This window comes from Egretta garzetta, unplaced genomic scaffold (genome assembly GCF_000687185.1).
Source record: "Egretta garzetta isolate BGI_Z169 unplaced genomic scaffold, ASM68718v1 scaffold596, whole genome shotgun sequence".
Taxonomy (NCBI): Eukaryota; Metazoa; Chordata; class Aves; order Pelecaniformes; family Ardeidae; genus Egretta; species Egretta garzetta.
The window spans coordinates 894,004-921,429 of NW_009260129.1; the positions used below are offsets into that span (position 1 = coordinate 894,004).

The 27,426-nt window shown below is 37.9% G+C and overlaps 1 protein-coding gene across 1 annotated transcript; it reads right to left on the reverse strand.

Moving 5' to 3' along the window:
* PUM3 (pumilio RNA binding family member 3) lies at positions 1-27,361 on the reverse strand. The gene is made up of 17 exons (XM_009641500.2): positions 27,020-27,361; positions 25,017-25,199; positions 22,917-23,052; positions 22,086-22,161; positions 21,205-21,298; positions 20,919-20,985; positions 20,174-20,348; positions 18,367-18,470; positions 17,806-17,884; positions 15,830-15,928; positions 14,644-14,697; positions 12,962-13,042; positions 8,915-9,057; positions 7,912-8,134; positions 6,769-6,856; positions 4,731-4,821; positions 1-211 (listed from the first exon to the last, which is right to left on the reverse strand). Exons 1-17 carry the CDS (start codon positions 27,108-27,110, stop codon positions 82-84), a joined length of 1,914 nt encoding a protein of 637 aa, XP_009639795.1. The 5' UTR covers positions 27,111-27,361; the 3' UTR covers positions 1-81.
* Between the last annotated feature and the right edge of the window lie 65 nt (positions 27,362-27,426).

The window sequence follows — 27,426 nt, forward strand, 5'->3', positions numbered from 1 at the left end:
CTTAAAACAACTATGCTGCAAAATCTTATGAACTCTGAATTGGTTGCATTGATGTTAATTGTCTTTTTAGCTTCATTACATTTAGGAAGTCAATTTCTCCAGTAATGCCTCTATTCCTTTCACGTTTTTATTCAGCTTCAACTTTGGGACAAGCTTTTTCAGTCCTTTTTTGACTGTGTTTACCACTCCTTGATCGGTGCTCCGGAGAAGGCTACAAGAAATAGGGAAAAAAATCCAAGGATGTCAAATGTCAGCATGTAGGCCACTGGTAAAGAAGCTGTCCATGTCGGAAAAGAGTAACTATGTAGGAAGAAAAGGCAGATTCTTTCACCTCCCATCAGAAAAAGATGCGAAACTTTCCAGAAAGCACGAAACACCAAGTGAGAACACAACCAAGACAGGATAAATCAGACTGGAAGGAACTGCAGATCCCTACTCAAAGCATGTTCAAACATTGGGTGAGAACAAGCTGCTCAGGGCTTCACCCAACCCAGGCTTGAAACCCCCCAATGCAGGAGGCAGCACAACCTCCCTGAGCCCCAGCCCCACCGCTGGGCTGTCCTCATGGGGAAAGGCTTCTCCCTATCTCTAGCCCGAGCCTCTGTGTTTCAGCTTGTGCCGCTGCCTCTCGCCCTCCAGCTGCATACGGACTGCTGTGAAGAGCCCAGCTGCATCTCCTCCAACCCTCCCAGTGCCAGGGAAGATGCTGAGTGCCTCCAAAGCCATCCCTTCTCCCAGCTGAACTAGCCCTGGTCCCACAGCCTTTCCTTGCAGACCAAGGGATCCAGCCCACAACTATTCTTGGTCACCCTCCATTAAACTCGCTCCAGTTGTTGATACCTTTCTTGTAATGGGGGTCCTAAAGCTGGATGTACATCTAATACACATCAAGCACTTTCACTGTTGTACTCCTGTGCTTCGTCCAGTGCAGGACTACAGAGCCTTACCAGTTCTATTCTTTTTTAGATACTACTTTTGGAAAACAAAACAGCTTTCCCAGATAACTTTTATTTTCCAGAAACAAGGAAATTCATCGTAAGCTGTAAAATACTATTAGGAAAGAAAAAGCTTCTGCACTCTGCAGATCAACCTAGACAGTGATTGTCCTTCTCCCCTTCCCCTGGGCAACAGCAAGATGTTCTTGGATTATAGTACAAAATCAGTAGAGGTAATGGCACACCTAATTTGTTACTTCAAAACGATGAACACTGCCTAAAAAATGTCATGTCTTCTACAGCCAATGTGTGCAATCCAGAACAGAATTACAAGTTGCACTGGTATACAAATAACTAAGATTGGAAACAAACTATAACACCCTGGTACTGCTACCAAGCAGGCAGTGTGATACTGCAAGTCGTATAAACCCCAGGATTCTTCCAAACGGCTCCCAGATTTGCAGCTACCTAAAAGCTTGCTTCTTGCCTACTTTTTATACAAGGATTAGGCATGGCAAGCTGAACTGAGTAAGGCAGAAAAGGAATTAACGTAGCTTAAGGTGAGATTTAAATTTTGTCTCCTTAGGACTCCAAATCCTGTGCAGGATGGCAACACTACAGGCAGTAAAGCATGGGATGCCCATGTGACACCACCGCTATTTTCAGCTACTTTATTCCTAGATTTACTTCTATGAGTAACAACTTCTACCAGCAACTTCTGTACACTTTTAGCTATGACAATACTATTTAATCAATAGGCCTTCTTTAAAACTTTGCTGAACACATTGGTAGTTAACATGCAGAGATCCACATGGTTCACCATCAAGGACAATGAACATATAAAGTAGCAAGCCACTCTGGAATGCAGTTTATGTATTTCTAAAAATGAATTTCATCTGCCAACAGTAATACATGTAAAGCTGCTTTCAAACTCTTGGTATCCACAGATATTTCAAGACACCGTATTTTTAATATAGAACATCTACATGTCTGATAATACAGCCAAAAGACCAACGTGGTGGTTTTACTATTTTTTTTTAAATTATTATTCTTGAAGTTCTACTAAGATCTGGTAAGCAGGCACCTAAGTATTTTGTGGATACAAAATATAACTTTTGCAGGTTACAAAAATGGCATATGGAAATCAGTGAGTCATTTGGTGAAGTTTTTTTTTTAATCCATTTTATACCCTGGTGTAACACACCATTGACAAATTCAAAAATACTGAGGAGAGGTCAGATGTAGAAACATAAATAGACGAGCATCCATGACATTCAAGTAGTTACAACACTTTACACTAAGCTGGATTGTAACGCCTGCAAAGAGCCCTCTCATTACCTTAGGAATCTTCACACTTGTACCAGGTCAGAACCAGGCCCAGATTTTTTTATAAAAATTAAATTAAAAGCAAGTAGGGCAATGAAAGGAGAGGGTCCAGAGGATACCACGTAACTAAGCAATCAAGCACACGCAATGAACTGCTCATAACTGGTGAATAAGCTTAAATAACTAGAAAGCCAAAAATCTTCAGGTGGACCGACTGGGTAGTTCTGAGTTTCAGATCTGCACGTAAGTGACAGATGGCTTCCAAAAGCCAACAACAGAACAAAAATCAATCATAGCTTCAGGGAGAACAGGTAGCATCTGAAAATTACCTCTGTCTGAGGGATCTGAGCTCCTTTATGACAAAATAAGTATCTGAATTTTTTTTAATGAGTTTTGTAAACAGTGAACAATTATTTTATGTAAAAAAATATGGCAGTTATTATCTATACCAGACTAAGTTCAATTTATCATTCCTGTATGATTTAGGTAACCTCTCAGCTTCAATGCATGCAGTTAAACGAAGATGAGATTAATTACTAAATGTTAGCAATGTAAGCAGGTGTCACATGAAATGGAATAGAAGTGGCTGTTTATGTTCGTGTGTTCTCAGCTGCCTAAACAAAAGGGCATCATGTCTGAAGAGTCATCAAGAGAAGTTCAAACTACAAAGGACTCAGCTTTAATTAAAATAAAAAAAACACCAAACCAAACTAAAACCAAAATTCCAGCAAACAAACAAACACACACTCTTCCCCCATACTTTTATCTCTGTTTCCTGTTAGGTGAGTTTCAGTATTGGTGAAAAATGTTCGACTGACAACCTGGGAGATAAGCTCCCCTGCTTGGTAACAAAGCACAGTTGTCCAAGCCCCACCCTGTAGTGACAGGAGTAATAGCAGCGAGGGAAGGACGGACATTCGTCACAGACATTTCCATAAAATGCACTGCTCCTGTGCTGGTTTTTTCCTAATAAGCAACTAGTAGTTTTCTGCTTTTTCTCTAAGTCTGCAAAACCTATTAAGACTGTTGTCACGGTGACAGCCAAACAGTTATTTAAGTGTTATATATGGAAAAAAATAGACTAATTTACTTTGCAACTTTATTTGGACAATCAAAATAGCTTAATACATAACCCAGCAACACCACATGTTAAATTAATCTCCTCAGCCTTGAATTAGGGGGGATAAAAGTCCAAGCATTAGCACGCTGTCAGTGAACAAGCCTTTATAACAAATCTCTACTGAACATCTGTGCGCAGGATCAGTTAACTTAAAGGCATTAGATGCATTTATTGAATTCTAAAGGCCTGTTATAAAAGGCAAATGAAAAGTGCTGTCGTTTTAGCAGCTGAACAACCTTAACAGCCAGATCCATATGACTATTATGATGTTGTGCAAACTGGTTTTGTATCTGGACTGCAACTCTCTTCTACTGCTAATTCTTCTCACTACTGCTCTGAATGATAATGACTAAACAAAGTTAGAATTAAACTCAGATTAACTAACAGAAGTCCTATCAGTGAAAACAGCTTTTGATTCACCTTTCAAAAGAGCATGAACATCAAAGTAGCCTCACTCTAGACTCAGAGAGAACTGAGACGGAAAGCAAATAGCAAGGAGTCTAAAGTAATTTTAGGAGAGGGAGAAGTGGGGTGTAAAAAAGGGAGAAGAGGTTTTTATTTTTAAAAATCATGTTGTCTGTTTGTTCTGGAACTGCTGAGTCAGCATTGCACTGCTGGCTCCTCATAAAGGTTTGCATTGACCCAAAATCGTCAAACAAATCAAAGACCACACACTCTGGGCTAAAGACAAAACCTTGGGTTTCTATGACCTGACACTGACAAATAGTTACAAAGTGGAAACAGTCTGATTCCTGTGGGGTCTTTTTGGTCTCACTAGTTGCGCATTTCACTGCTTTGAACTTGTGAGCCAGTTAGACCATGAAAAGGTTTATGATGGGCTATTCCAAACACCTTTGTACTTCAGTATGAGACTTACTTAGACTCCATTAAGGCATCGACACAAAGCAGTAAGTTACCAAAAAAATGAAAAATAATAATAAAAAAAAAAAATCCATATTCTTGCATGCTACTTCCAGTCACAGGTATTTCAGAGTTAATTATTTTAATGTAGCTATTTGTGGACTGCTCTTTTAAGAATTTTGTGCTTGTAAAACAAGATATGGTAGACACAAGTTTAAAAATAAACCTCATTTTTAATCTTAAGATTTTCCAACACTGAGCTACTTCCTAGTACTACAAAAGCCTGAGCTCAACGAACAACCTATGGAAAATCTGGTTTGAATTTTTCCAGTACCCTGTTCCACTGAAAACTTAGCAGTGGCATGAAAGACAGTACACACTGAGCAAAAAATGGCATTTTGATGGTAGAAATTTCAACTGAAATTCTCTTAGCCATTCAAGAAATTAACATTGGAGCCTAGTCTGAAATAGCCATGTGCCTTACATACCAACAAAGGATAATGGCACCTCGATTTACTTCTGCCCAGGTCTTCATATTCTCAATACCAACACGTTCCACCAACGTTCTTGCGAAGCAAACTGTAAAATGTGGAAAAGGGTAGGAAGAAAAAAAAATTAAGACAGTATCCTTGTATGAAGCAGCCTGTTAAAAGTTCTCTACGGTGATGATTTAATCAAATAGTTTTTACCCACCGAATATTCACAAACTTTTGCTCTCACAAAGTAATTTATTCACTGCAATGAACACCTTTGTAGATGTTTGACTACTTCCAAGTATTGCTTAAAGTTAGTTAGACAATAGCAGCACCATGTGACAGTTTACTAGTATAAAGCAGGCAAACTTGCTGTTTCTTTTTTAAAAGGGTGCCAAAAGCTATTCATGTCTTAAAGAAGGCATCCACTCCAAAGAAAGAACTTGGTAAGAACGAGACCAACACAAGAGATAATTATATGCAATATGCCAATACATACACACCTCTGCTGAAAAGTGTGTGTTTTTAAGCATCTGACTCTACAGCTGAAGAATCTGCACAGGTGAAGTTACTTAAAACTAATCCTTTATTGATGCATGAAACCCACTAGGAACCTTGTTTCTTTCAGCTGTACTGATGCTACAGGGCTCTAGTTCTTCAGTAGGTTTGAAAGCTTAGAGTTGACTTGCAGATTCATTATGCTAATGACATATGCAAAAGAAAGAACCTAGGCTGACTTTGAGTCCTCAGCTGAATTAGGGGAACTGAACTTCACAAAAACTGCTCTTACAACTTGTATGCTGAGCAAACTTTATAAGCAACCCAAAGCTTGGTAAGCAACCCAAAAAACCCACCCAGCCACAACAAACTGCAACCTCCAAACAAACACTGGAGCTATTTTTCACTGTCACTTTAGATCAGAATTCCATCTGAAGAACAGGTCAGTTTTTATTCAACTTGTTCCCTATGTGATAAAATTTGGTTGTTTTTTAAAGCCATTCCATAAACTCAGAGCAACAATTCTAAAACGCACACTCTTTGGAGGAAAACAAAGAAACAAAAGGGAACAGCTTGGGTTTAAAATGGGAATTGCACAATGTTAGCAGAAATAAATCTAGATAACTATCATCATCTCAGTTAGGCTGGTCTCTGAAAGACACTAATATAAAACTTCCCCTTTGCACATTTTTAATCATCCACTTGAGAAGTAGCAGAAGAGCCTTCTTTCAGAAACTTCTAATGAAGCCCAACTAACTTTTATTTTTAAAGGAAACAGTGGACAACTGAACGTAGCAAGAAGAAGAAAAGAAAAAAAAAAGTTGAACAAGATCTGATAATTCTACAAAGAAAAATGCTGCCTACACAAGGAAATTCCCTCCAGATTATACTATGCCACCCCCACCTCCTTTCATTTTTGAGGTTTTTGTATGAGAAAAAGTAATCCCTATTAGGATATGGTGATTCACACAACAAGATTTTACAGTTATGTAATAAAATAAGTTTAAAAGCTAAATTAAGACGAGAACATCTGTGCCCAATCTCTGCCTTCTGGGATATAAAATAGCAAAGATGTCCTATTTTTGTGCATGAATTATTGTAGTAACAGTCATAAAGCATTAACCCAGCAGCACTAATGAACACAGTAAAGATTACAGTTTGGCTCACAATCACTAATGAAACAAGTCTTCCTGTTTGAAATATATTTTCTATTATTATCTTTTAAATTGCTGTGTAATTTAGTAAAGCTATCAAAACATTTTAAGCAGAGAAATGAACCCTGTCCCAAATACACAGTAAACCCCTGGGAAAAAAAACCAAAACCACAAACAGACCAATACTTGGCTTTGCAGAAAAAGCAAACGTATCCTTGGCATTCTGTTCATATAACAGCTCACAACAGCAAAAAGATGGAAGCAATAATCTTAGAGGATATGTTAAATTTTCCATATATTAATATATTCAAAGAAATAAATGCAGCAATCTTACTGTAGGTCAGATAACTGATTAATCTGAAGTCACAGTTTGATCAAATAAAGCTGAATTTCCAACATACCTTCTTTTCCACTTTCTTTCATTTTTTCATCTTGCTCTATTAACCATTTCAGAACTAGATGGCCTGCTGGATGCTCTGCAATGTGAAGCTTTAAGAGAAAAAACAAACCAAACCAAAACCAAATTATTTAATGATGAAGTTTCAAAACACAGTTAGATGTCTGTCCATAAATATTCCTGCTTGATTTATCCACTCTGCCCTCAGACACCACATCACATTGGTTCATTTAGTCATCACCTATGCAAATATCAACAAGTTTGATGCAAGTATCTGAATACTTATTTAAACTGACCAGTTTATTTTTTATCACCTTCCCTGTAACATCTGACTTTCAGTAATATAAACCATATCAACCAATGTTTCATCCACCCTCCAAGGATTTCATGCTTACTAAGTGGAATCTCTTGGTCTAGCTGCCTCTACAAGAGTTTCCAGACTTTCCACTTTTTCAGAGACTACAGCATGGTTCACAGAAAATCATAGAAAGCAAGAGTAGTTCATGTAAAATTCTGTAAAATGCGTATCTTAAAGAAGGGGAAAGACAGAGCAAATTCACTACAATGATGAAAATCTGGAGGGTATCTATCTTAAATATAATGTACACAGCATTTTTCATTTTCTAGTCCACAGAGACGTATCTGACCAAGATTAACTCAACAAAAGAGGGAGATTAACTCAACAAAAGAGGGGAGGGGCACGCTTTGAAGAGAAGGTCATACTGTAAAGACAAACAGCTATTATCTAAGATCTTGCCTTGCATGGAGATTGCTCTCAGTGTAAACAGTCAAATGAACTATAAGAAATTAGTAACTGCTCGATTGCATGGTGATATCAAAAGAGAGACTGTGTAGCGTGATTGTCAGCTACCTTCCCATAAAGCGTTTAAAGCAATTCTGAAAACTCAAGATCATGAAGTACCTTGCTCTACAACTCAGATTAAATATTTGTTCAAGCCTTCATCACTCCAGATGCAATAATAATAAACTATGATAGGAAAATGTCAGAAAACAAGAGACCACGTCTAATGTACAAGTGCTATCAGGGCAGTATGTTGATATCTTATGTAAAGGAAAAAGTGAGCAGACTTCATTTTAGTAATACAAACTAAGCAAGATCTCAGCACTTTGTCCTCTGTTATATTACCTGCCCATCACAGCCACCTGGAACCAGCTCTTCCGCTGCTAAATTAGCAATTGCATCTAGTGCAGGCTGGATGTTGCCAAGAGCTGTTCTTAAGATGGCAGTAACCAAGACAAAGGTAGCTTTGTCTAGCACTACTTCTTGGGTATGTTCTTGCAAATATTCTAGCAAAGGCAAGGAAATGGCTTCCAAGAGTTCACGGCGGCGGAGTTCAGTATTCTTCTTACTGATGAAAGAGACAGCACATTACTGTAGAAGACCGTGCTCTGTATGCACATCAAGCAACAAGAAATTCAGAACACATATGCTGTTTAAGACAGCTATAAGTAACTGGAAGATCAAAGTAAAGCATTATTCTTCCCTCTTTCCCATACAATTAAACACACGTTGCACACACGCTTTAAGAGCACATGGAGTAAGAAAATTTATAGTGTTTAAAGCTGAATGCCAGTAAACCTCAGTTTTCTGTTAACAACAATAATTTAACCCCTGTTTATATTGTATTCAGTTATCTCAGCTACTGAGATGTATTTCTTAAACAGCTCACTAATCTAAAATTGTACCTTTTTCAAAAGCTGATAAGCATCACTGTCACTACCAGAGACTGAATGCAAATTAACAATTTCCATTTTTATAGCTAGATTTTGAGATATACTTCTATGCAACTTAAAACACCAATAATGCATATTAAAAATTTTCTACTACACCACATTGGATATGAGTTTAAATAAGGAACACATCACAATTTTTGCCCTTTACAAAGGGAGTAAACTGCTGATCACCAATACATTGCTGGTCACCAATCAACACATATGAACTTTAAACAAAAGATGCCAAAATAAGGACTATAGATTAACATATCTAATAATACTTATGTATTTTTTATATATATTCACATTACTTAGATATATTATGAAGAAAAGCTGAAATTAAATCCATCACAACAGCAAGTTGTATGAACTCTTCTGGACTCCAGGGAAAACAACATAACCTTCATATCTGTTACCTATAGGCATTTCCATCTCCCTGTTGCAGAAGCGTGATGATTTCCGGAACAAAATGTGCAGGGTCTCTAGGACTTAGCAAGTATAACAAGACCTTCTTTCCATATTTATTGTTTATTATATCAGGCAAAGAGGCTTTTATTTCCTGTAAAAGTAAACAATCAGCAACAAAAAATTAATGAAATAATAGTATTGAGCCATTAGTAATTACTGATAACCTTTCAAACGCAAAGCTTAGGAAAGGAAGACTACACACTATGAATAAGATTCATATCTGTTTGTGAAGTTAAATAAAAAAACTAGTAAGAATGAAAATTTGGAGAAGTGAGAGAAATAAAAACATATTAAGGTTTAAAATATGTTCATCAGATGCATCAATGTCACTGATTAGAAAACACTACAAGAGGACAGGATTTGTTTTCACTGATACATGCAAGTACAAAGAACAACACATATTCTGGTATGTCATACGCTGTACAAATACAACCTCAGTAGAAGTCATAACCTCAGCAGACCAGACTTACTAAGGATCACCCACCCTACCAACTAAGTGTAATCACTGATACCATGCTGACTTTCAATGTAGTAAGTACGTAGACAGCAGTGACAGTCCACAGAAAGGAAAAGTCCATCTTAAACTGATCACAGAACATTCACCAAGAAAACTTGAGTTCCAACAATAAAATAAAGCTGACTTCTGCCAGGAGTATTATTTGCAGGTTTTGTGAGCATTAACAGAAAACACTGGGCATTCCCCGGAGGTCAGTTGTTGGCTGAGAGCAACCACTTTGTAAACTACAGAGTGGGGCTCGCATACACTTGCGCACTAACACATCCGAGGAAGAAACGCATTAAAATGCAGGGGAGTTTTCTTGCTTACAGAAGCATGCTGATATATTCAGATGGAAGCACCTGTATTAGCCCATCTGTTTGTACCCATATTTTTGTTAGCTTCTCACAAAGGCCTGTCATACAGCAACATGCATTTTATGCAATTTGCAAGTACCACCAGAGAATCCTGAATACCATCCAGATACTCTTGAGCATTATCACAATCCATTTCTGGTAACTTTCAATATACATGTAGAATTTATAATTATCGAAGCAAAGGAGGGCTGTACAGGGCTCTGGGCACTTTCACATTTTGCAGGCTATTGCCCTTAAACACCCTTTTTTCCACCATGAAAATCCTTCCAGCCACAAGCTAGAAAAAGGTAAATAGAACTATTTAAACCAATGTCACCCTTTATTAATATGGGGCCTGGGGTTGGTTGTCTTTGAAAGAGAAAGAGAGAAAGGTGGTTGGAAGCTGGCAGGAAATCTTAACACAATGTTCTTATATCAAAAACATTTCACCTAGGTGAAAACGAGTTTTGGTAAACTGAAATGAACATCAGTTTGATGCAGCACTGTAACTATGAATAAAAACCTATTACTATAACCTTCACACTACAGGCATGGAAAAAAAGAAACCCCTCTTAAACACAAAAGTTATCTGCACTTCAGATCAACCTATAACACAGCCATTTTGCATAAAACACAATAGACATTTTTCCTTAAATCCTGCAAAAGTGTTTTTCCCCCACCGATTCTATGATTCCAATGAATTACAGTATTTGCTCACTTTCATAGTCAGAATTGTCAGATAGTACCAGGAGAAACTCTAAACGACACAGGCATGTTGTCTCTTGTTGGTAACATCTCCCTAGCACTGCCTGCTTGTAGTCCTCATGAAAGAGAGGGATTTCCCACTGAAATCTGCCTGAATCCTGACACGTGCCCAGCTCACAATGTACAGTTCCAATCACATATGAAGGTTTAACGCACCATACATATTCTTTGGTCCTGGATTAAGACTCTGTGAAGCTGACAGATGATGAGAAGGAAGATCTTCCTTGAAGTATTTGAAGAGCTTAAAACCTTCCCTTATCTACAAATTCCCAGCCATTCTGCCACTCAACCTAAGCAATCAGTTTTATAATACAACAACAACAACAAAAAATCCAAACAAAAAACACATGTCCAAACACTGTTCTTCCCCACCCAAATCTTTATTATTGTCTGTCCATTCCTTAAGCTAATTTTAGTATGGACAGAATGATAATTGATACAGGGTGTTTTAGAAGTCTAACTGCTCTTTAAGATAATTTTAAGGGTTGGATTCTTTTACAGAGTATTTTTCAATGCTTGACTTCTAGATGCTTCCACCTCATCCTCTACTAGTTTTCATTCACCATCTGAAGAGCTAGGTTTGATCTTATATGGTTATTTTTTTTCCCTTTTCTATGACATCCTTTCCCTGTTCCTGACCTCATATAAACCCAGATGGGCCAATTCTGTATGTGTGAAGGCCATTCCTCCTAAATTTCTTTACTCTTCTGTCTAGATTGATGCAGTCAATGACCAAACAGTAAACACTCCATTATCTTTGATCTCAGAGAGTGGAAAACCATAGATGATTCAGGAACTACATGACACCTTGGAAGCTCAGCTAAAGCCAAACACAGTATCTGAACTAATACACCCTTCAGAAAGCAGAGAAGACAGCTCTGATCTGTCAGGACTTATTTGCTTGGATCTTGCCCAGAAGTTGTTACATTGCAGACTGGAATCTGGAAACAAAACCCAGCCATGATTACAGCTAATATACCTGAGAAAAAAAAGCCATCTCCACACTGGGATGCTTTCATGTCTCCACACCCATCAGAGAGGCACAGACTTAGGGCTAAAACTCCACGCTAGGGTACAAAACCCCAATTCCCCCCTATACAAAGTTTTGCAACGGAAAAACTGCTCATGTATTTTAAAGCAAGCTGCATCATAACAACTTTATTCTCATATTCCTCCTCCACATACAGAGTATTTGCTTCATCTTTACCTCCTGCCCACTGCCTCTCAGCCCGCCAGTCCTAAAAGCTATAGCATGAGTACTACTATAAGCACATTATAACTTACACATCAATTGTCCTGCTTGCATAAAAATTGTGCACTATGAAGTCTCTTTTATCAGTGTGAAAACGTAACTTTATGGTAATTTACAGATTAAAACACCTTAGAAGTTATAAAATTCGCATGTAAACATAATCTTAAGTATAAACACTTTATGAAACCCTACTAAATAATTTTTGGAAGGAAGGTGGGGAAATGGGGCATTCCAAAAGGAAGCAGATGCAGACTAGAACGTATTATCCTTACTGTTTACTGTGCAATTCCATGGAGGTGAAGTAAAACAGCTAGAGTGCTCTCATGTTTCAGACATCTATCTGTCTCCATTTCGGAAGCAAGATAAAAGTATTACATGGATTTTATCCAGAACATGAGTTGTTAATTAATGTTAATTACCAACATATTAAGTAAAAATGTCAAGTAAAAATGTCAAGTTTTGAGAAGTAATGTGAGTTAATGGTTTCAGCATCCAGCCAGAAGTCCCCAAATACTTTTTCTCCTTCGAAGTCATAGTAGACTATATTCAGGCCTGTTGTCATGTCCCTAAAAGTTTATGACAGTTTATTTTGAAGTATCACTTTCTGAGATGCTACTTGTGCAAAAGAAAAGAGCTAAGTGTGCTAAACAACCTTTTTTACAATAATACATTCGCACAATAAGGACATTCTAGGCATGGATATTCTTGACATTTTAGGTTTGCCTGTAAAATGGATGACATCTTCATTCTAAAGTTTTCCACCAATTTAATCTCTTGAAGTAATAGCAGAGCTCAAACTTCCATGACAAAGACATTAACTTTAGAGAGATTCCAGTCATCCATTAGCCAGAATAAACAAGTACAAAAGGGTAATTTTCAGCAAGTACTGCATCTATCTTAAAAACTAATCCACATAAATAACTAAAGAGAACATGTGAAAGTGCTGAGGTCTCCTATGAAAATAAAAAAAATAAACATGATACACAAATATAATGAAACAGAAAAGGTGGAAAGGAATTAAATCATTTGAAAAAAGTGGATGGATCCCTACTCTGATCCTCCTACACAGTGAGAAACACACTGACACTATTTAGTACACTATTTTAGGATAAGTTTAATTACTTACCGATACAATTAACTGTTTCACAAGTTTAGTGTCATCAATGCAATCAAATGCTGCCAGCAAGACCAGATGAGAAAATTCACCCTGCAAAGATGAGACATCAGAAAGCACATGCAGTCAAGTTCTATGAAAATACTAATTGACTTAGAATCAACATTACTGAGTTTGCCTCGAACATCACACAAGATGAACTGCAAGCAAATTCTGTCTACTGTCATAGAATGAGAGAAGCTCAACATTGAGGCTCTCTCTGAAAGCAAGGCTTGTTAAGAGAAGCAAGTTGTTAAAACAAAGGTAGATTAAGTTGATCTGCCATTATAAGTTCATATATTGCTTTATTGCATCCAAACTATTAACCTAATCCTATTATGTAATTATCATTTGAAATCAGAGGATTTGCCTTGTAGGAGCATTACATACAGATTTTGTTTCTATGGTGGATTTGCTTAAAACCGAGATAAATCACATACCATATTTTTGGAGATCATGTCTCTGCAATGAACCGTACAGTCTCTACTGCATTGTTGGAAAGCACATTTCTAGCGTACTCAAAAGGGCACAACCCAATTCACTTGTACGTCAGTGAGTACGTCGAAGTGAAGCCAGACCTTCGGCGGTTCAGTGTTATTTTAGCTATTATTTACCCTCTGTCTCTTCTTTCTATGTAATACATATTTCATAAAATATAATAACTAATTTATTCTGATACTAGAAAATTACAGAGAGAAACATCACTTAGACCAGTGGCCTCCAAAGCGGGGCGCACAAGACAATCCATTGTGGTACAGGACGAAAATATTTTTTGTACCATGAATAAATATATAAAAATAACCACTGGTTATCTTTATCTCATCCTTTTAAAATTTCTATTTCTGTGTACGTTTTATAATGTATACTAGTACAGTAGTACATGTACATAATTTATACACAAATAGACATATATTGGGGATGCATGCTCAATGTTGTGTGATCAAGAAATTCTGGAGACCACTGACTGAGAGCATGTCAACTATTACTAAACAGAACAATACAGCAACCAGGAAGGGAAGAAGTTTAAAAAGCTTTTCTTCACAGTTGCAGTTTTGCCCAGCACTATGAAATCAGGTTGTAACTGTTACTCTGTTGGTGCTGCAGTCTCCAAACATACACATTACTCAGAAAAAAATTAAATACAGGCTTCTTCCATTGTATGACACTTCAACATTAATTCATTTTGAAGCTTCCTGACTTAAGAAGTTATTGAGCATCTTATAAGAAACAGGCACATTCAAACGGCCTTTCCAATGACATCCCCAAGGCATCTTAGTTTTTGTTCCCCTTGTGTCCACATGTTATTTTACTCCCAGCCAAGGATAATTAACCAACGAACCATATGAAGATACAATATAAAGTTGGGCTCAAAGAAAAAAAAGTTATAGGAAAAAATTTAGGACTTATAATTAGCTCAGCTACTTTAAAGAAGGATAGTACTACATGTAGTGCCCCCAGTGAAGTTTCTCAGTACGTCTCTAAATATTCCTTAAAAGTTCAACATATTTCCTATTATCTAGTACATCACCACTATTTGAAACCGACTTTTACTAAGATCTCATAGTTGCTTCCAGTACCAAAGCACATTCAAATTGGCCCCTATCAAATCACTTGTGTTTCAGAGACTATGAAGTAAATGGTTAATGAACACTCACCGTTGCTATTTTTTCAATATATGTCTTCATAGTTTTCACAATGACTTTTCTGTCCTATCCAAAAGGAAACAAGAAACTCAAATGAGACTATAATGCCAGTGATTCTGAATAAGTAAACTGTTATTTACACCTTCAAAAAGATGACCCTCAATTTGCTTGCTAAAGCAAAGGCTATTTACCAAAGTCTCACATTTGTACTGTTAGTCAACAGCTAGAAGAATTAACCCTGAACTATGAAGGACTCAGTTCCAGGGAGGTTCTGTGATATGTTTACAAACCAAAGGGAGATGCCAAGAAGGGCAACTTAGGGAAAAAAACCAAAAACCAAAACCAACCCAAAAAACCCCAAACCACCACATATGTTCACCTGTATCTTGTTCATTACTTACAGAAGGAGAATGCACTTCAACTCCTCATTTGGAAAAAAACTTACTCAACAGGACCTGAAACTTTATGAAATAGCAAGGACTCCAACCTGTTGCAGAACTCATTTACTATGCAAGATTTTTTTGGTAGAGTTTCCTCAGTGCTTGTACTTTTGGCTCTTGCAGTCTTCTTTAACCCATTTCTAACCCTAGATGCTAGCAACTTCATGTTTTTTTCTGCACTTTTTAACAGGCAGACTATTTCCGTATGTCATCTTTTTTGTTTTTTAATGTTTTTTAATACAGAAAAATATATTTTTACATTACAAGATTTCCAAGAGATGATGGCATATGTTACACCTAAAGTATTTCAGGATACTGTATCAGGAGAAGAAACTAAAACACAGTTCCTATAACATTTTCTAAGTCTTGGCATTCCAAAGCCAAATACTGTTCCACATTATGACTTCTTTATTGTCCTCTCCCTACTGCCAATTTCACCTGCATTAGGAAATTTATGGGATAAGTGAATGGCTAATAATCTTAAAATGGAAAAGCTTTATGTGTCATCTCCAAGGACTCTGCTAAAAATAAAGGGAGATGCTTCCACTATAAAAGTTCTAATGAAAGCATATGATTCATGAAAAACTACTACTTATATTTGCCAAAATGTAAAGTGGGGCCACTTTTTAAGCTTGCTCTCAAATATTTAACTGCATCAAAATGTGAACTGGCAGAAGGACCCATGTGAGCAATCATACTCACAGTCTCAGACTAGACTATTATTGAAGAGGACTGGGTAGACAGAAACCAAACAATACCTTGGGAGTACCATGCCATAAACAGTGCATCGCTACTCGGGCTCCATCATGAGTGTGTGCCAGGTAGATGACAGCCTCTCTGATAGCTTCTATCATTTCCTGAGGAACAAAAAGTGATAAAGCAAAAGGTGAAAGAAAAGGCCTGAGAAATCTCAAGGCAGGTGGGCCTGAAAGGACTTGTTTTCTGCCCACAACACTACAGAGAGCATCATCAGCTCTACAGAACCACTCTCATTGCCTTGACCTACAAAAAACAGCCTCAAAAGTAGTCCACAAGACTGCAAACAACATAAGCTTTCTCCCTTCAAAACTACACTGTTCATCATATTCATCCTTTGAAATCAGGACTGTATTGAAGCTTGTGAGTTGTCCCATTACAGACTATTCAAAGAAGGGCGCTCAGAACTGAGATAAAATTAGGAGACAAAGAGAACCATTCATTTAGGAAGAAAATCCTTGAAAGTGATGCTATTTATTTATATATACAGGGTATTAGCCTGTAAGCAAGAAGAACAAAAAGGTCATTTAAGCACCAGGTGATGTTATAAATCAGATATGACAATGTTCAGCCAAGTCTGTTTTCATATCAAAGTAATGAGATTCTGAATCATAGAATGGCAAGGGTTGGAAGGGCCCTCAGGAGATCATCTGACATAACATCACCAGCCAAAACCAAAAAACAAACCAAACAACCACCTTGTGGGTTACTAGATTCTACTTTTGTTATTATCTGATAGATTTCTTTGACATGAAGCTCCCACCTATCTCCCTTTCTATCCCTAGCTTCTTCTCATTCCCTAAACAAAGGTTTCAAGCATTTTACCACTTATTTAGAAACTGCTCAGTCACAACACGATTGGTGTCACTAGCTATATGCACAGGCAGGAACACATCTACAAAAAGGGTTTCCAAATCCCAGAGAGAATATCCCTATGCTACCATGTCTGCACAAAAAGCCAAGCAAGAAGGAAGAGATGAGCCATTACTCCCCCGATTCACACAATCCAGAAGTATTTTTTAGCAAAGCATTACATGAAATCATGCACAGGAAACTCTAATTAGGTTAAGATCTGGACTTAGAACAGGCTACAAATAGTCCACTTCGCTACCCCTAGTTTTGGGTTTGTTAACAGTAACAAAGAAGAGTTCAGAAGTCCAGTCCAGCAGAAGCAGGTAAGAGACTGCTGTCTAGAAGGCTCCACCTGGCCTGGAGTGAGATGGTGCTGAACTGCAGAACCAGGGTGAGGCTGGCAGACACGGCTTGAAGACAGGTGAAGTCAAGCTGTACACTAGCCTATACAATGTCACATCATGCAGACGGATTTAGGCTTAGTTTTTGCAAGGCATCTTTATGCCATTCAGAGGGACCTGGACCTGGACAAGCTTGAGGAGTTGGCCCATGTGAACCTCATGAGGTCCTGCACCTGTGTCGGGACGGATGACCAAGGATGACTGGGGTAAGCCTAAAACTGGAATTTAATATAGACACAGTGATACAAGCCATATGCTTGGTTCAGGAGGAGGCAGAAGATAATGTTTTGGCTGCTGACAGAAAAGCTCACTCTGACTGCATTTGTTTTTTGGACACTGGCCACAAGTGGTTAAGAAATTACACACTGGAAAGCCAAACTACTGGAAGCAATGTCCCTCGCTTTGATTATTCTCCAGCTATTGTGAAGGACCACTTAGCATGGAGAGAGAAAACATCAAAGTTGTTCCATTTGGGTTTTTGGCTTTTTTTTTTTTTTTAAGTTCAAATATCACAAACACTATTGCTTTAGTGTGAAAGTTCACTATGACTGCAAATGTCCATACAACACTATTCTCCAGTCGTCTATCTTGAATCACCAGATGTGCAAAATTCTATAAATGCAAGATGTATTTTTGTCTAGTTACCTTAAAACATTTTCACAGTAAGATTAAAAGCATTCCACTGCAAGGCAAAAGACAACAAAAAACAAACAAAACATACTTACAGATCTTTGTTTTGGAAGTGCGTAAGTGAAAAAGTCCAAAAATACTTTATGTACCAGCGAGTGCTTTATCACAGACTCTCTGTATTTAGGAAGAGGAAAATAAGCAAAAAGTCTCCCACAAGTAATGGTTCAAAAGCTAGCAATACTTCATTTGTATTTTAAGAGAGTTAAGCAGTGTGGTGTGTAGAAAAATATACAGCCATTCTGGATTAGATTAGCTTTTACGACACGTGGAAAATTCTACCAAAACTTACAAGTTTAAAACTTAGCAAAATATTTTCTCCTGAAGATCACTGGAGAAGCTTATCCACTAATGCATTATGGAAGCACACCACACTGTGGGATTTCTATCAACTGTTTGACTGGGGCAGAGGACGCTTTAGAGTATATAAGTAGAGTTCAAAATTAAGATATTCATTACGACACCGGACAAAACCATAGTTACTTACTATACAATACAGCAATGTTACAGCTTAAAAGAGTATCAGTATCGCTGTCTGTATGTCAGAAACAACTGGTTTGTGCTAGACTGTCACACCTTAAATTAATTTTTGTCCTTACTTTTGTGCCATTGGTGTAAGAATCTGTTTCATTTCATCCAGGATGGCTTCTCTCTTTTCAGGCTGAGCTTCTAACACTTTATCCAGTGTTGGGACAATTGGTGTCTGAAATGAATCAGAGGCTTAATTGTACCTCGCAAGTACTGGAGTTCAGAGAAAAATATAATCTTTAGTCCTTTTCAATCGAAATTCATGAAGAGTACCACAAACAAAAAGAATTTTCTGCAAAACTAACAGTTTTTACAACTTTAAAAATAAAAAGCTCATCTACTTTGAATATGTCAGAAACTGTATACTTAAGTGTCTACAAAATGAATATTCATCATTAGCAAACAAAAGCTACTTCTCTCGTCTGAACTGGTTTTTGCCCATTACGGTCAGCTCTCTGTAAGACTCTCAGATACACGGTAAAATACACAAAACTGATATTGTGTTAAGGGACTCCTGAGCTAAGCAGAAATCCTGCATGACACTATGCATACGTCAGGGGGCAACACAGCAACAAGTCAATGAACTGAGAAGTTACCCAAGGCCCAGGGAATTCCAATTCAAGAACAGCAGAGAGGAGGAATATATACCATGTACCTTAAACACAGAAGTACTTCCTGGTATCTCATCTAAACAATTACAGCGGTAACTCTTGTAAAAGAATCTGTTGTTAGAAGAACAGTCTGACTAGATAGAAAATTAGGAGAAATGTATTTCTAACCATCCCTGCTGGGGGGAGGAAGCAGGGGTGAAGAGTTGGAGGCAGTAGGGGGAAAAGAGAACCATACATTTAAAAAACTCCAAGGAATTCCAGGTTTCATTCAGGATTACATCTTAATTTCATATAAACCCACATACTGTTGAATCTCAGGTTTGCACCACAATGTAAGACTATTTGAAGCACTCTCGCCAAGAATACTAGAACGATGGAAGCTAACAGTGCACTTGATTTCAGAGGTTGTTTTACTCCCAGTAAAAATTACAGCCCACAAACACGCCTTTCTACTATGGTATTGCAAAATACTTTCAGGTTTAGTAAAGAAAAAATAGCAACACCGTTCAAAAATGAGCTGTTCATATGTAATTTTAGCAGAAATTTTGGTAAAAGTGTGTGGTGGTGTACACCAAGGTGCAAAAATCACTCTGGTGTAGTTAACAGCTACATAAAAGCGTTGTACTTTGTAGCAAATAAAACTATTTGTGCCTCTAATGGAAACCAACTTTCCAAGTCAGCATGAAAGAAGGAAAAGCAGAAGTCAAAAGAAAGCATGTTGTACATTTTAAAAAGGTTCCCACTGCCTGGTGAGGATCTACATCTAAATGGTTTCAAGAAGGTTTGAACTCAAGTCCTATAGTCTCCATGGGAAAGAAAACAAAGCCAAAAAGGCATACTGTATATAGACAGAGGCACGTTCTGCCCACACTCAGTTCTCAGGAGACATAAGGCACAAAAAAAGCCATCTACAGCATTAATGGGGAATTAAGCCTAAATCTTATCCCAGCAAGGATGACTACTTCAGGCTAGACACTAGGACATTACACTAACTGCAACTATACGATATTAGACTGTCTTTGACAAGCAGAGCAAGCTCATACATGAACATAATATATTTTACATAGCTCAAACTGAAAAACCACAACAATTTAATCTAGAATAGAAACGTGCAAGTAATCATAACATTTACACATGCTAAACTAGACTACATTTGGACACCTAACAAATTTAATAAAAATAAACAGTAGGTAAGATAGGTAGGGGACTACTAACACAATACGTTAGATGCTAAAACACTTCAGACTAGAAAGTATCAAAACGTCACCTTGTAAACCTGGAAAGTATTCCCATATAGTTCTTCTGTCAGCATATTCCTCTGCTCCAGAATGGCTTTGTCATTATATGCATATTCCACTACAGCAGATGCTTCGGCATGACGGAGCATTTTTTTCACATGGCCTTTAAAGCTTTTTATTATTTCTGCAACTTGTGGTTTTGTCCTGTTTCACAGGAAAGGATAGATAGCAAGAGCTAAAACTTTAGGGATAAGGTGACCTATCAATAGTTTTATTTTTGGAAGCACATTTAGGTGGTAACTTTTAGCAAAGAAACTAGAAATATACGCATCTGGATCAGCCTTATAGCATTTATGAATATATGTCAAGAAAGCTAGGAATCTGGAGAAATCATAAGGCATTTGGAGGGAAAGAAAAGAAAGCAGTGGGTAAATTCCACAGAATAAAGGATGCTTTTCTGAAACAGAGATGCCTTCCTAAACTAAGAAAATTTTTAAAAGCCAGTTTTTTATATAAGGCAAAGATCAACTCTGAGCATATATTTACGCTTTTTTGGGCATGTTTTCCTTCATGTGTACAGCTTTAGCTTTACTTTTTGCAAAAGGAAAACTGCTGTTAGCAATACCAGACACTCTCCTGTCTTGTCACGATTATGAAGATGTTTCCAGAGACATTTTTTTTTTATTCATGATCAATGCACTATAGAGCAAGAGCAGCATTCACACTAGAAATGAAACAATGCAACACAGCTAAGCAAATCCACTTGATACTCACCCATACATGAGAAACTTCTTCACAATATTTCTGGAATATTTTGATTTGCTCAACTCTACTAGGCTATCTAGAAGACGGGAAAAAACATTGAGCTGGTTTGATTTTTTCACTACATTAATTCTACAAAACAAGATGCCATTATTTAAGTTTTAAGAGCTCTCTAGGAACAATGCATCATTTCAGCAGAAAGTTAAAAATATTCAAGAGAAAATATTACAGTTTGTTTTAATGCATCCTAACAACAATACAGAAGCATATAGGTAAAATGTAAATGGGAAGAAAGTACCTTTCAATTCTTCAAATGTCTCCTCCCTTTGCTTCTCATTACCATACTGAATAAAGCACTGGATCACTCGAGTTGAATCATGGGCAAATGCCAGCTACAGGACAGAGATATTTCATTATCCTTGGCCATTCAAATGGCATTATGGACCAAATTCATTTTAATGCACTTGCTCTCTGATATAGTTTTATGCCCTATGTAGCATGTAATGCCAATTATAAAAGTAGTTACCTGTTTATACCGAATTAAGGTTTTAAAGGTTTTTTACTGCTTTATAAGTACTCTATCAAACAAATACAGACAATACTTGCAGTTCCTGACAGCTAAGGACATGCATCTTCATTTTAATACTGAAAGGGAAACATGAAATGGTATCTCATTCTCTCTCACGTTCTTTCAGGTTGAGTGTGACGATACAGTTCCACTTCAGCATGGAATGCCAAATCACTTTAAAATCCAACAGGTATTTCACTGCAAATTTATGGATTTCAAGAATTAAGTGGGAAGACTGTTTAGTATAGTATCAGGACATTAACGTCTCTAAAATAAAGCTGCAAAGCAACAACTGTAATTCATAAAAATCCTAACTGTTCTTGAAATTCAACTGACACAGAATTTCCCTGGACTAAAGCTGCTTGGCAAAACAGACAGCCTTATAATAGCCAGCAGATAGACAAATCACCCCAGAACTACTGTCCTGAAATCCAGGTGCCAAATGTAGCCTTTCAACCCTGTTTTTGTCCTTTTTCACTCACAGTTTAAAAAAATTCCCTGTAGCTTTTGGAAGAACAGGTTAGTACTACACTATTAAAAGTGCATTTATATTTTACCATTCTTTAAAGAAGCTTTTGTGAATTTGTGCACTCTGGCATTAGTTTTCTTACACTTTTAATTTTTCCATGAAGAAGCTTCTGTAGTTCATTCATCAGCTTTTCTCGCATCTCCTTATCGCATTTCTTCCTAGAAACAAAAAAAAGCAAAAAAATCTTAATTGAGGAAACAGCTTTTTTGTACTATGATTCACTTATATCTAGAAATTAAGAAGCAAGACAGTACAAAATAAAATTAAGTTAGCTCCTGCTAATCCAAATTTACATTGTCATTCATTAAACCTGTAGATAGATGTAATTAACAAGTTTTACTTCCTAGAAACCAAACCAGATTTCCACACTTTAAAATTATTCTTTTCTGAGTAACAGTATTATTAAAAAGGACAAAAACTCCAATCTGCACCCAGAGTTATTTACAGATCTGAAGATTCATAAGCATCTTACAGCCAAGACTGCAAAGTACAGACACTTAGAGCAAGTAAAATTAACTCCTCCTTCTGTTGTAGGACCCCAGTTCTAGAATTACACTGGCCCAGAGAAAGCATATAAACCTCTACAAAAAACTCATGCAGTGATCCCACTGGAAGATCAGGCTGAATCAGTACTCACTCTGTGCTCCAGGATTCAAAAAATAAGACAACTCCTTAACCATTTATTCACAAATTTTACCCTAAATTACAAATGAGCTCAATCCATACATTTCTAGTACCATGGTTCACCACATTCTACTTGAACCATCTACAGAACTGCATGTAATGTTATCATTCACCCATGGAGTTTCACCATGGAAATACAGTTTCATACAATTGCAAGAGTAGAAAGTGATTCTTTTTGCAACTTATGACTAAAAGCCCAGTGAATGAAAGAAAAAAGTATCATTATTACCTTCTCACATTTTCCCATATTTGCTTTGATTTTACAATTATGTCATAATTACTTTTATCATTAAGTTGTCTGGTTTGCTTTAACTCCTTCCGTTTCTTTTTGAAGTCATTCCACTTTGGCTTCTTAGAATCTGACCCTGAAGACAAAAATAAAATACTTTTTCTATAGTCAATAAAAGAGGAGCAATGGAATCCTTTATCAGTATAAACTGTGGCAGCTCTGCGACTTTATTTGCTGACAATTCAGGTTAGCTCTGCCTGCAGTTACCCAGCTAGCTAATACGAAAGCGTAAATATTTAATAAGTATAAGCTAGTAATTTCCACTTCTAGAATACTGGAAGAACAAGGCAATTAATGATTTTTCCTCAAAGCACTGTGTGCTGGTTTTGGCTGGGATAGAGTTAATTTCAAAGGATGCATCACAAACCTCGTAACAGCTTGAAAATTGACTCAAAATGCACCTAATGGCCTATGACTGCCCCAGATAATTCTCCCTTTTTAGTTCATCCTGTACTCATACATATCTTTTCCCTCTCTCAAAAGAATCATAACTCAAAGATACATATCTGAAATCTCACATAAAGGAAAAAAATTAAAGCCTTTTTGCATGCTTAATTTTTTTATTCAGTCAAATTCCTTAAGCATGATATTTTACTATACAACAGCTATACACTGCCACACAACAAACTCAGTAACTTTACAGAAAGTGCCACAAATGAGTTATGGAAAAACTTCAAGTATTTGATTTTAGTTTTATTCCCACCTTGACAAAAACCATCATCTTATATTGCATGGTTTCACAGAAACAAGTCATGCTATTACTTCTAAATGGAACATTGAAGACGCAGCTTTAAATTTTTAGACCTTAACGCACCACTTGTTGGTGCATTGGTTCCCCCACTGCAGGGGTTGTTGGGCTAGATGACTTCTAAAGGTCCCTTCCAACCCAAAGCATTCTATGATTCTGTGATTTAGCAGGATGCAATTAACTGTCATACCCATCCAAAAACCATGCTCTTTTTACAAAGCGTATGATCAATTTTTTCTATCACTCTCCTAAATAGTGACAAGCAAAACCACTAACACTTTGCTTTGAGAGCAGCACTACCGTGCAGTACACAGCAGATTTCAGTTATAAACAACATTTAAAGGTTGATTGTGATTGTTTCTTTTTTTAAAGCAGCTTAATATGAACATTCCGTTGCTATTAAATTCCCAAACATCTAGTGCATATTCCATGTGAAGCCATTGTGCAAACATGCAACAATAGCAACAATAAAATACTCAACACCTTCTACTGTCCTTCAAACAACTAACATTTTCCTGCAGAACTTCAGAATCCCTTAGATAAGATTCCACTTCTCATTTTACAGTGCTGCTTAATTGTTGCAGTAGAGCTTTGCTTCACAGCAGAGGAAGGAACAACATGAAGTTCTCATGTACCAGAAACAAAGCTAAAAAAAGAAATCCATTTAAACAGTAATAAAACCAGACATTTATTTAGCCGCTCTGTATAAACACAAAAATAAACTGTAAAATGCAAAAAGCAGTGATAACACCAATTATGTCTTTTTTGGGGGGGGACGGCTGGGTTTGTTTTTAGAAACAGGTGTCTAGATAGTTTGGACTACAGCAAAAAATAATATAAAGGATAATCAACTTTGTTTCAAAAATTTTTGTGTTTCAAATTTTATAGCCAGTAATTTAGAACAGAGAATTAAATTTCTAAAATGGTCTATGAAAAACTCTGTGTTTTCCAAATTTGTGGGAAAACATCCAGTTTCCAGCTAGCTACTTAATACTGTCATTAAAATAATCATAACTTCATGATGCAATACCAATTATTTAAATTTGCTACTGCATCTTTACTTTTAACTTCCAAGAAAATTTGTAACATTGATTTTCACGACTTCGGCCTCAAGCATAGTCAGGTGAAGTAAATTTTTCCACAGCAAAGACTAAAAATGAAATAAACTTGGGAGTCATTCAGCCGATTTGGAAAGGTGATAACAAGGCAGGGGGAAAAAGTAAGACCTAGATGAACAGTGTGTTTCCCAAAACCTAGCTTCCATTAATATCCAAGCTTAAAACCCAGCTCACCTCCCTCTTCACCATCCTGGAGCTTCCTCTTCTTTGCAAACTTTTCTGATTGCTGTTTGTTCTTGAATTGTTTGACACTAGCTCTTCCAGGTCTTAACTGTCCTTTCACAAATTTCTTGGAAATGGCTTTAGGCTTTCCCTCCTCATCTCCTTTGTTAGGAAGTTTCTTTGGTGGACCTGAATCTATTAACCAATAAAACAAAAATGAAAATGTTATCCTAGAGCTAATGTTGCTTCAAAATAACAAATTATTACTGTAGCAAGAATTAAACTACTTTGTAATAACAATTACATATATAACTATAATTCTTATGTACTTCTCAAAGCCAGTTTTTCCTAGGGAAGTTTTGCCCAGGCATTATTTTCTGGGCAGCAGTATAAAGGCCCAAGCATTAAAAGGATTACTCAATTAATTAAGAATTTCACCACCCCCGACATCAAAGTCATCAATCCCCACATCATCTCTTCACAGTTTATGGTCAGAGCTGTGTTGACATCATCTGTTTTAAGCAGGAGACAGCAAACACTGAAAGGTATCTTCTCAATCCTAACCCACAGCACCTCACACCCCCAAGCTTCAACTCTCAAACAAAATTTTTCTTAATATGGGACAATGAAGTTTAGAATCAAAAAGTTATCAACTTCAAATTTTTAATTAAAAGAGTCAGTCAAATAGAGTTGAAGGGCTTGAAATGCAATCTATTTAAAGCATTTCAGCTTTTCTTTTTCCAGGTTATTTGATCATACTGTCAGTATAGTTTTGAATGCAAGATAGAATCATAGAGTGACTGAGGTTGGCAGGAACCTCTGGTGCTCATGCAGGGCCACACAAAGTTGGCTGCCCAGGACCACATCTGGGTGCCTTTTGACTATCTGCAAGGTGGGAGACTCCACCACCTCCCTGGGCAACCTGTGCCAGGGCTTGGTCACCCTCACAATAAAGAAGTCTTCCCTGATGTTCACAGGGAACCACCTGTGTTTTAGTTTGTGCCCATTGCCTCTGGTCCTGTCACTGGATGCCACTGGAAACAGCTTGGCTCTATCTTTGCACGCTCCCTTCAGGTCTTTGTATACACTGATAAAATCCCCCTCGGCCTTCTCTTCTCCAAGCTGAACAGTCTCAGATGTCTCAGCCTTTCCTCATAGGAGAGATGCTCCATACACTTCATCACGTTCATGGCCCTTTGTTGGACTCTCTCCAAGGTATCCGTGTCTCTCTTGTACTGGGGAGCTCAGAACTGGACGCAGCACTACAGGCAGGGCTTCACCAGTGCTGAGGAGAGGGCAAGGATCACCACTCTCAACTTGTTGGCAGCGCTCCTCCTAATGAAGCCCAGGACCCAATTAGCCACCTTTGCCAAAAGGGAACATGCTGGCTCATGTTCAACTCTGCGATCAGCAGGAGTCCCAGGGCCTTTTCTGCAAAGCTGCTTTCCTCCACTGTGTACTGGCGCACGGAGTTGCTCCTGGCCAGGCGCAGGACTCTGCACTTCTTGTTGAACTTCATGAGGTTCCTGTCAGCCCATTTCTCCCGCCTGTTAAGATCTCTCTGAAGGGCAGCAGGACCCTCTGCTGCATCAGGCACTCCTCCCAGTCACAGATAAACTTGCTCATGGCACACTAAGCCCCATCATCCAGATCATCAATGAAACCATTGACCAGAACTACACACAACATTGATTCCTGGGCTACACTGCTACTTATTGGCCTCCAGCTAGATTTTGTACCACTGATAACCACTCTCTGGGCCCAGCCATTGAGCGAGTTTTCAATCTACCTCACTGTCTGCTCATTCAGCCCTTAAGTGATCAGCACCTCTGTGAGGGCTGTATGGGAGCCACTGTCAAAAGCCTTATGGCAGTCCATGCAGACAACATCCACTGCCCTTTGCTCACCTACCAAGCTAGTAATTCCATGATGTACGTTTACGAGGATAAAAAAATTAAGCTTAAGCATGCCTGTGCACCAGAATAATCTCCTATTAAGGACCGTTTGCCTTTTACCTTTTTTAAATTTCTTTTTCCCGTGTGGCACTTTTCCACGAGGTGCTTTTCCACTCTTCCCCACGAACTTCTTTTTACCCTTGGCTTCCATTGTGGCAACACTGCAAACGGAGCAAGACACAGCGTTACTGGCCCGCCGCGGCTCCCTTGCCAACGATGCGAGGAGACGACAGCGTGCGGTGCCCTGAACACAGGGTAACAGACTTAGGCGGAGTTAAACTCTTCTCAGCGGCCGTCGCCCGTCCCTAGGCGGGCGGTGAGGAGAAGAGGTCGCCCACAAGCCCGCCACCACGGAGGCTCAGACACGCAAGACCGCGACACACCCGGCCTGGGCGGATGAGGCCCCAGCCCCGCTGCCCAGGGATCCCCAGACCAGGCCCAGTGACAGCGCCCGGGAGGACGCAGCA

Coding starts and splice junctions, on each gene's coding strand:
- PUM3 (XM_009641500.2), bottom strand. CDS start 27,110: ATGGAAGCCAAGGGTAAAAAGAAGTTCGTGGGGAAGAGTGGAAAAGCA. Junction 15,929..17,805: donor CACTTCCAAAACAAAGATCT/GTAAGTATGTTT, acceptor TTTGTTCCTCAG/GAAATGATAGAAGCTATCAG. Junction 212..4,730: donor GGTGCCATTATCCTTTGTTG/GTATGTAAGGCA, acceptor TATTTCTTGTAG/CCTTCTCCGGAGCACCGATC.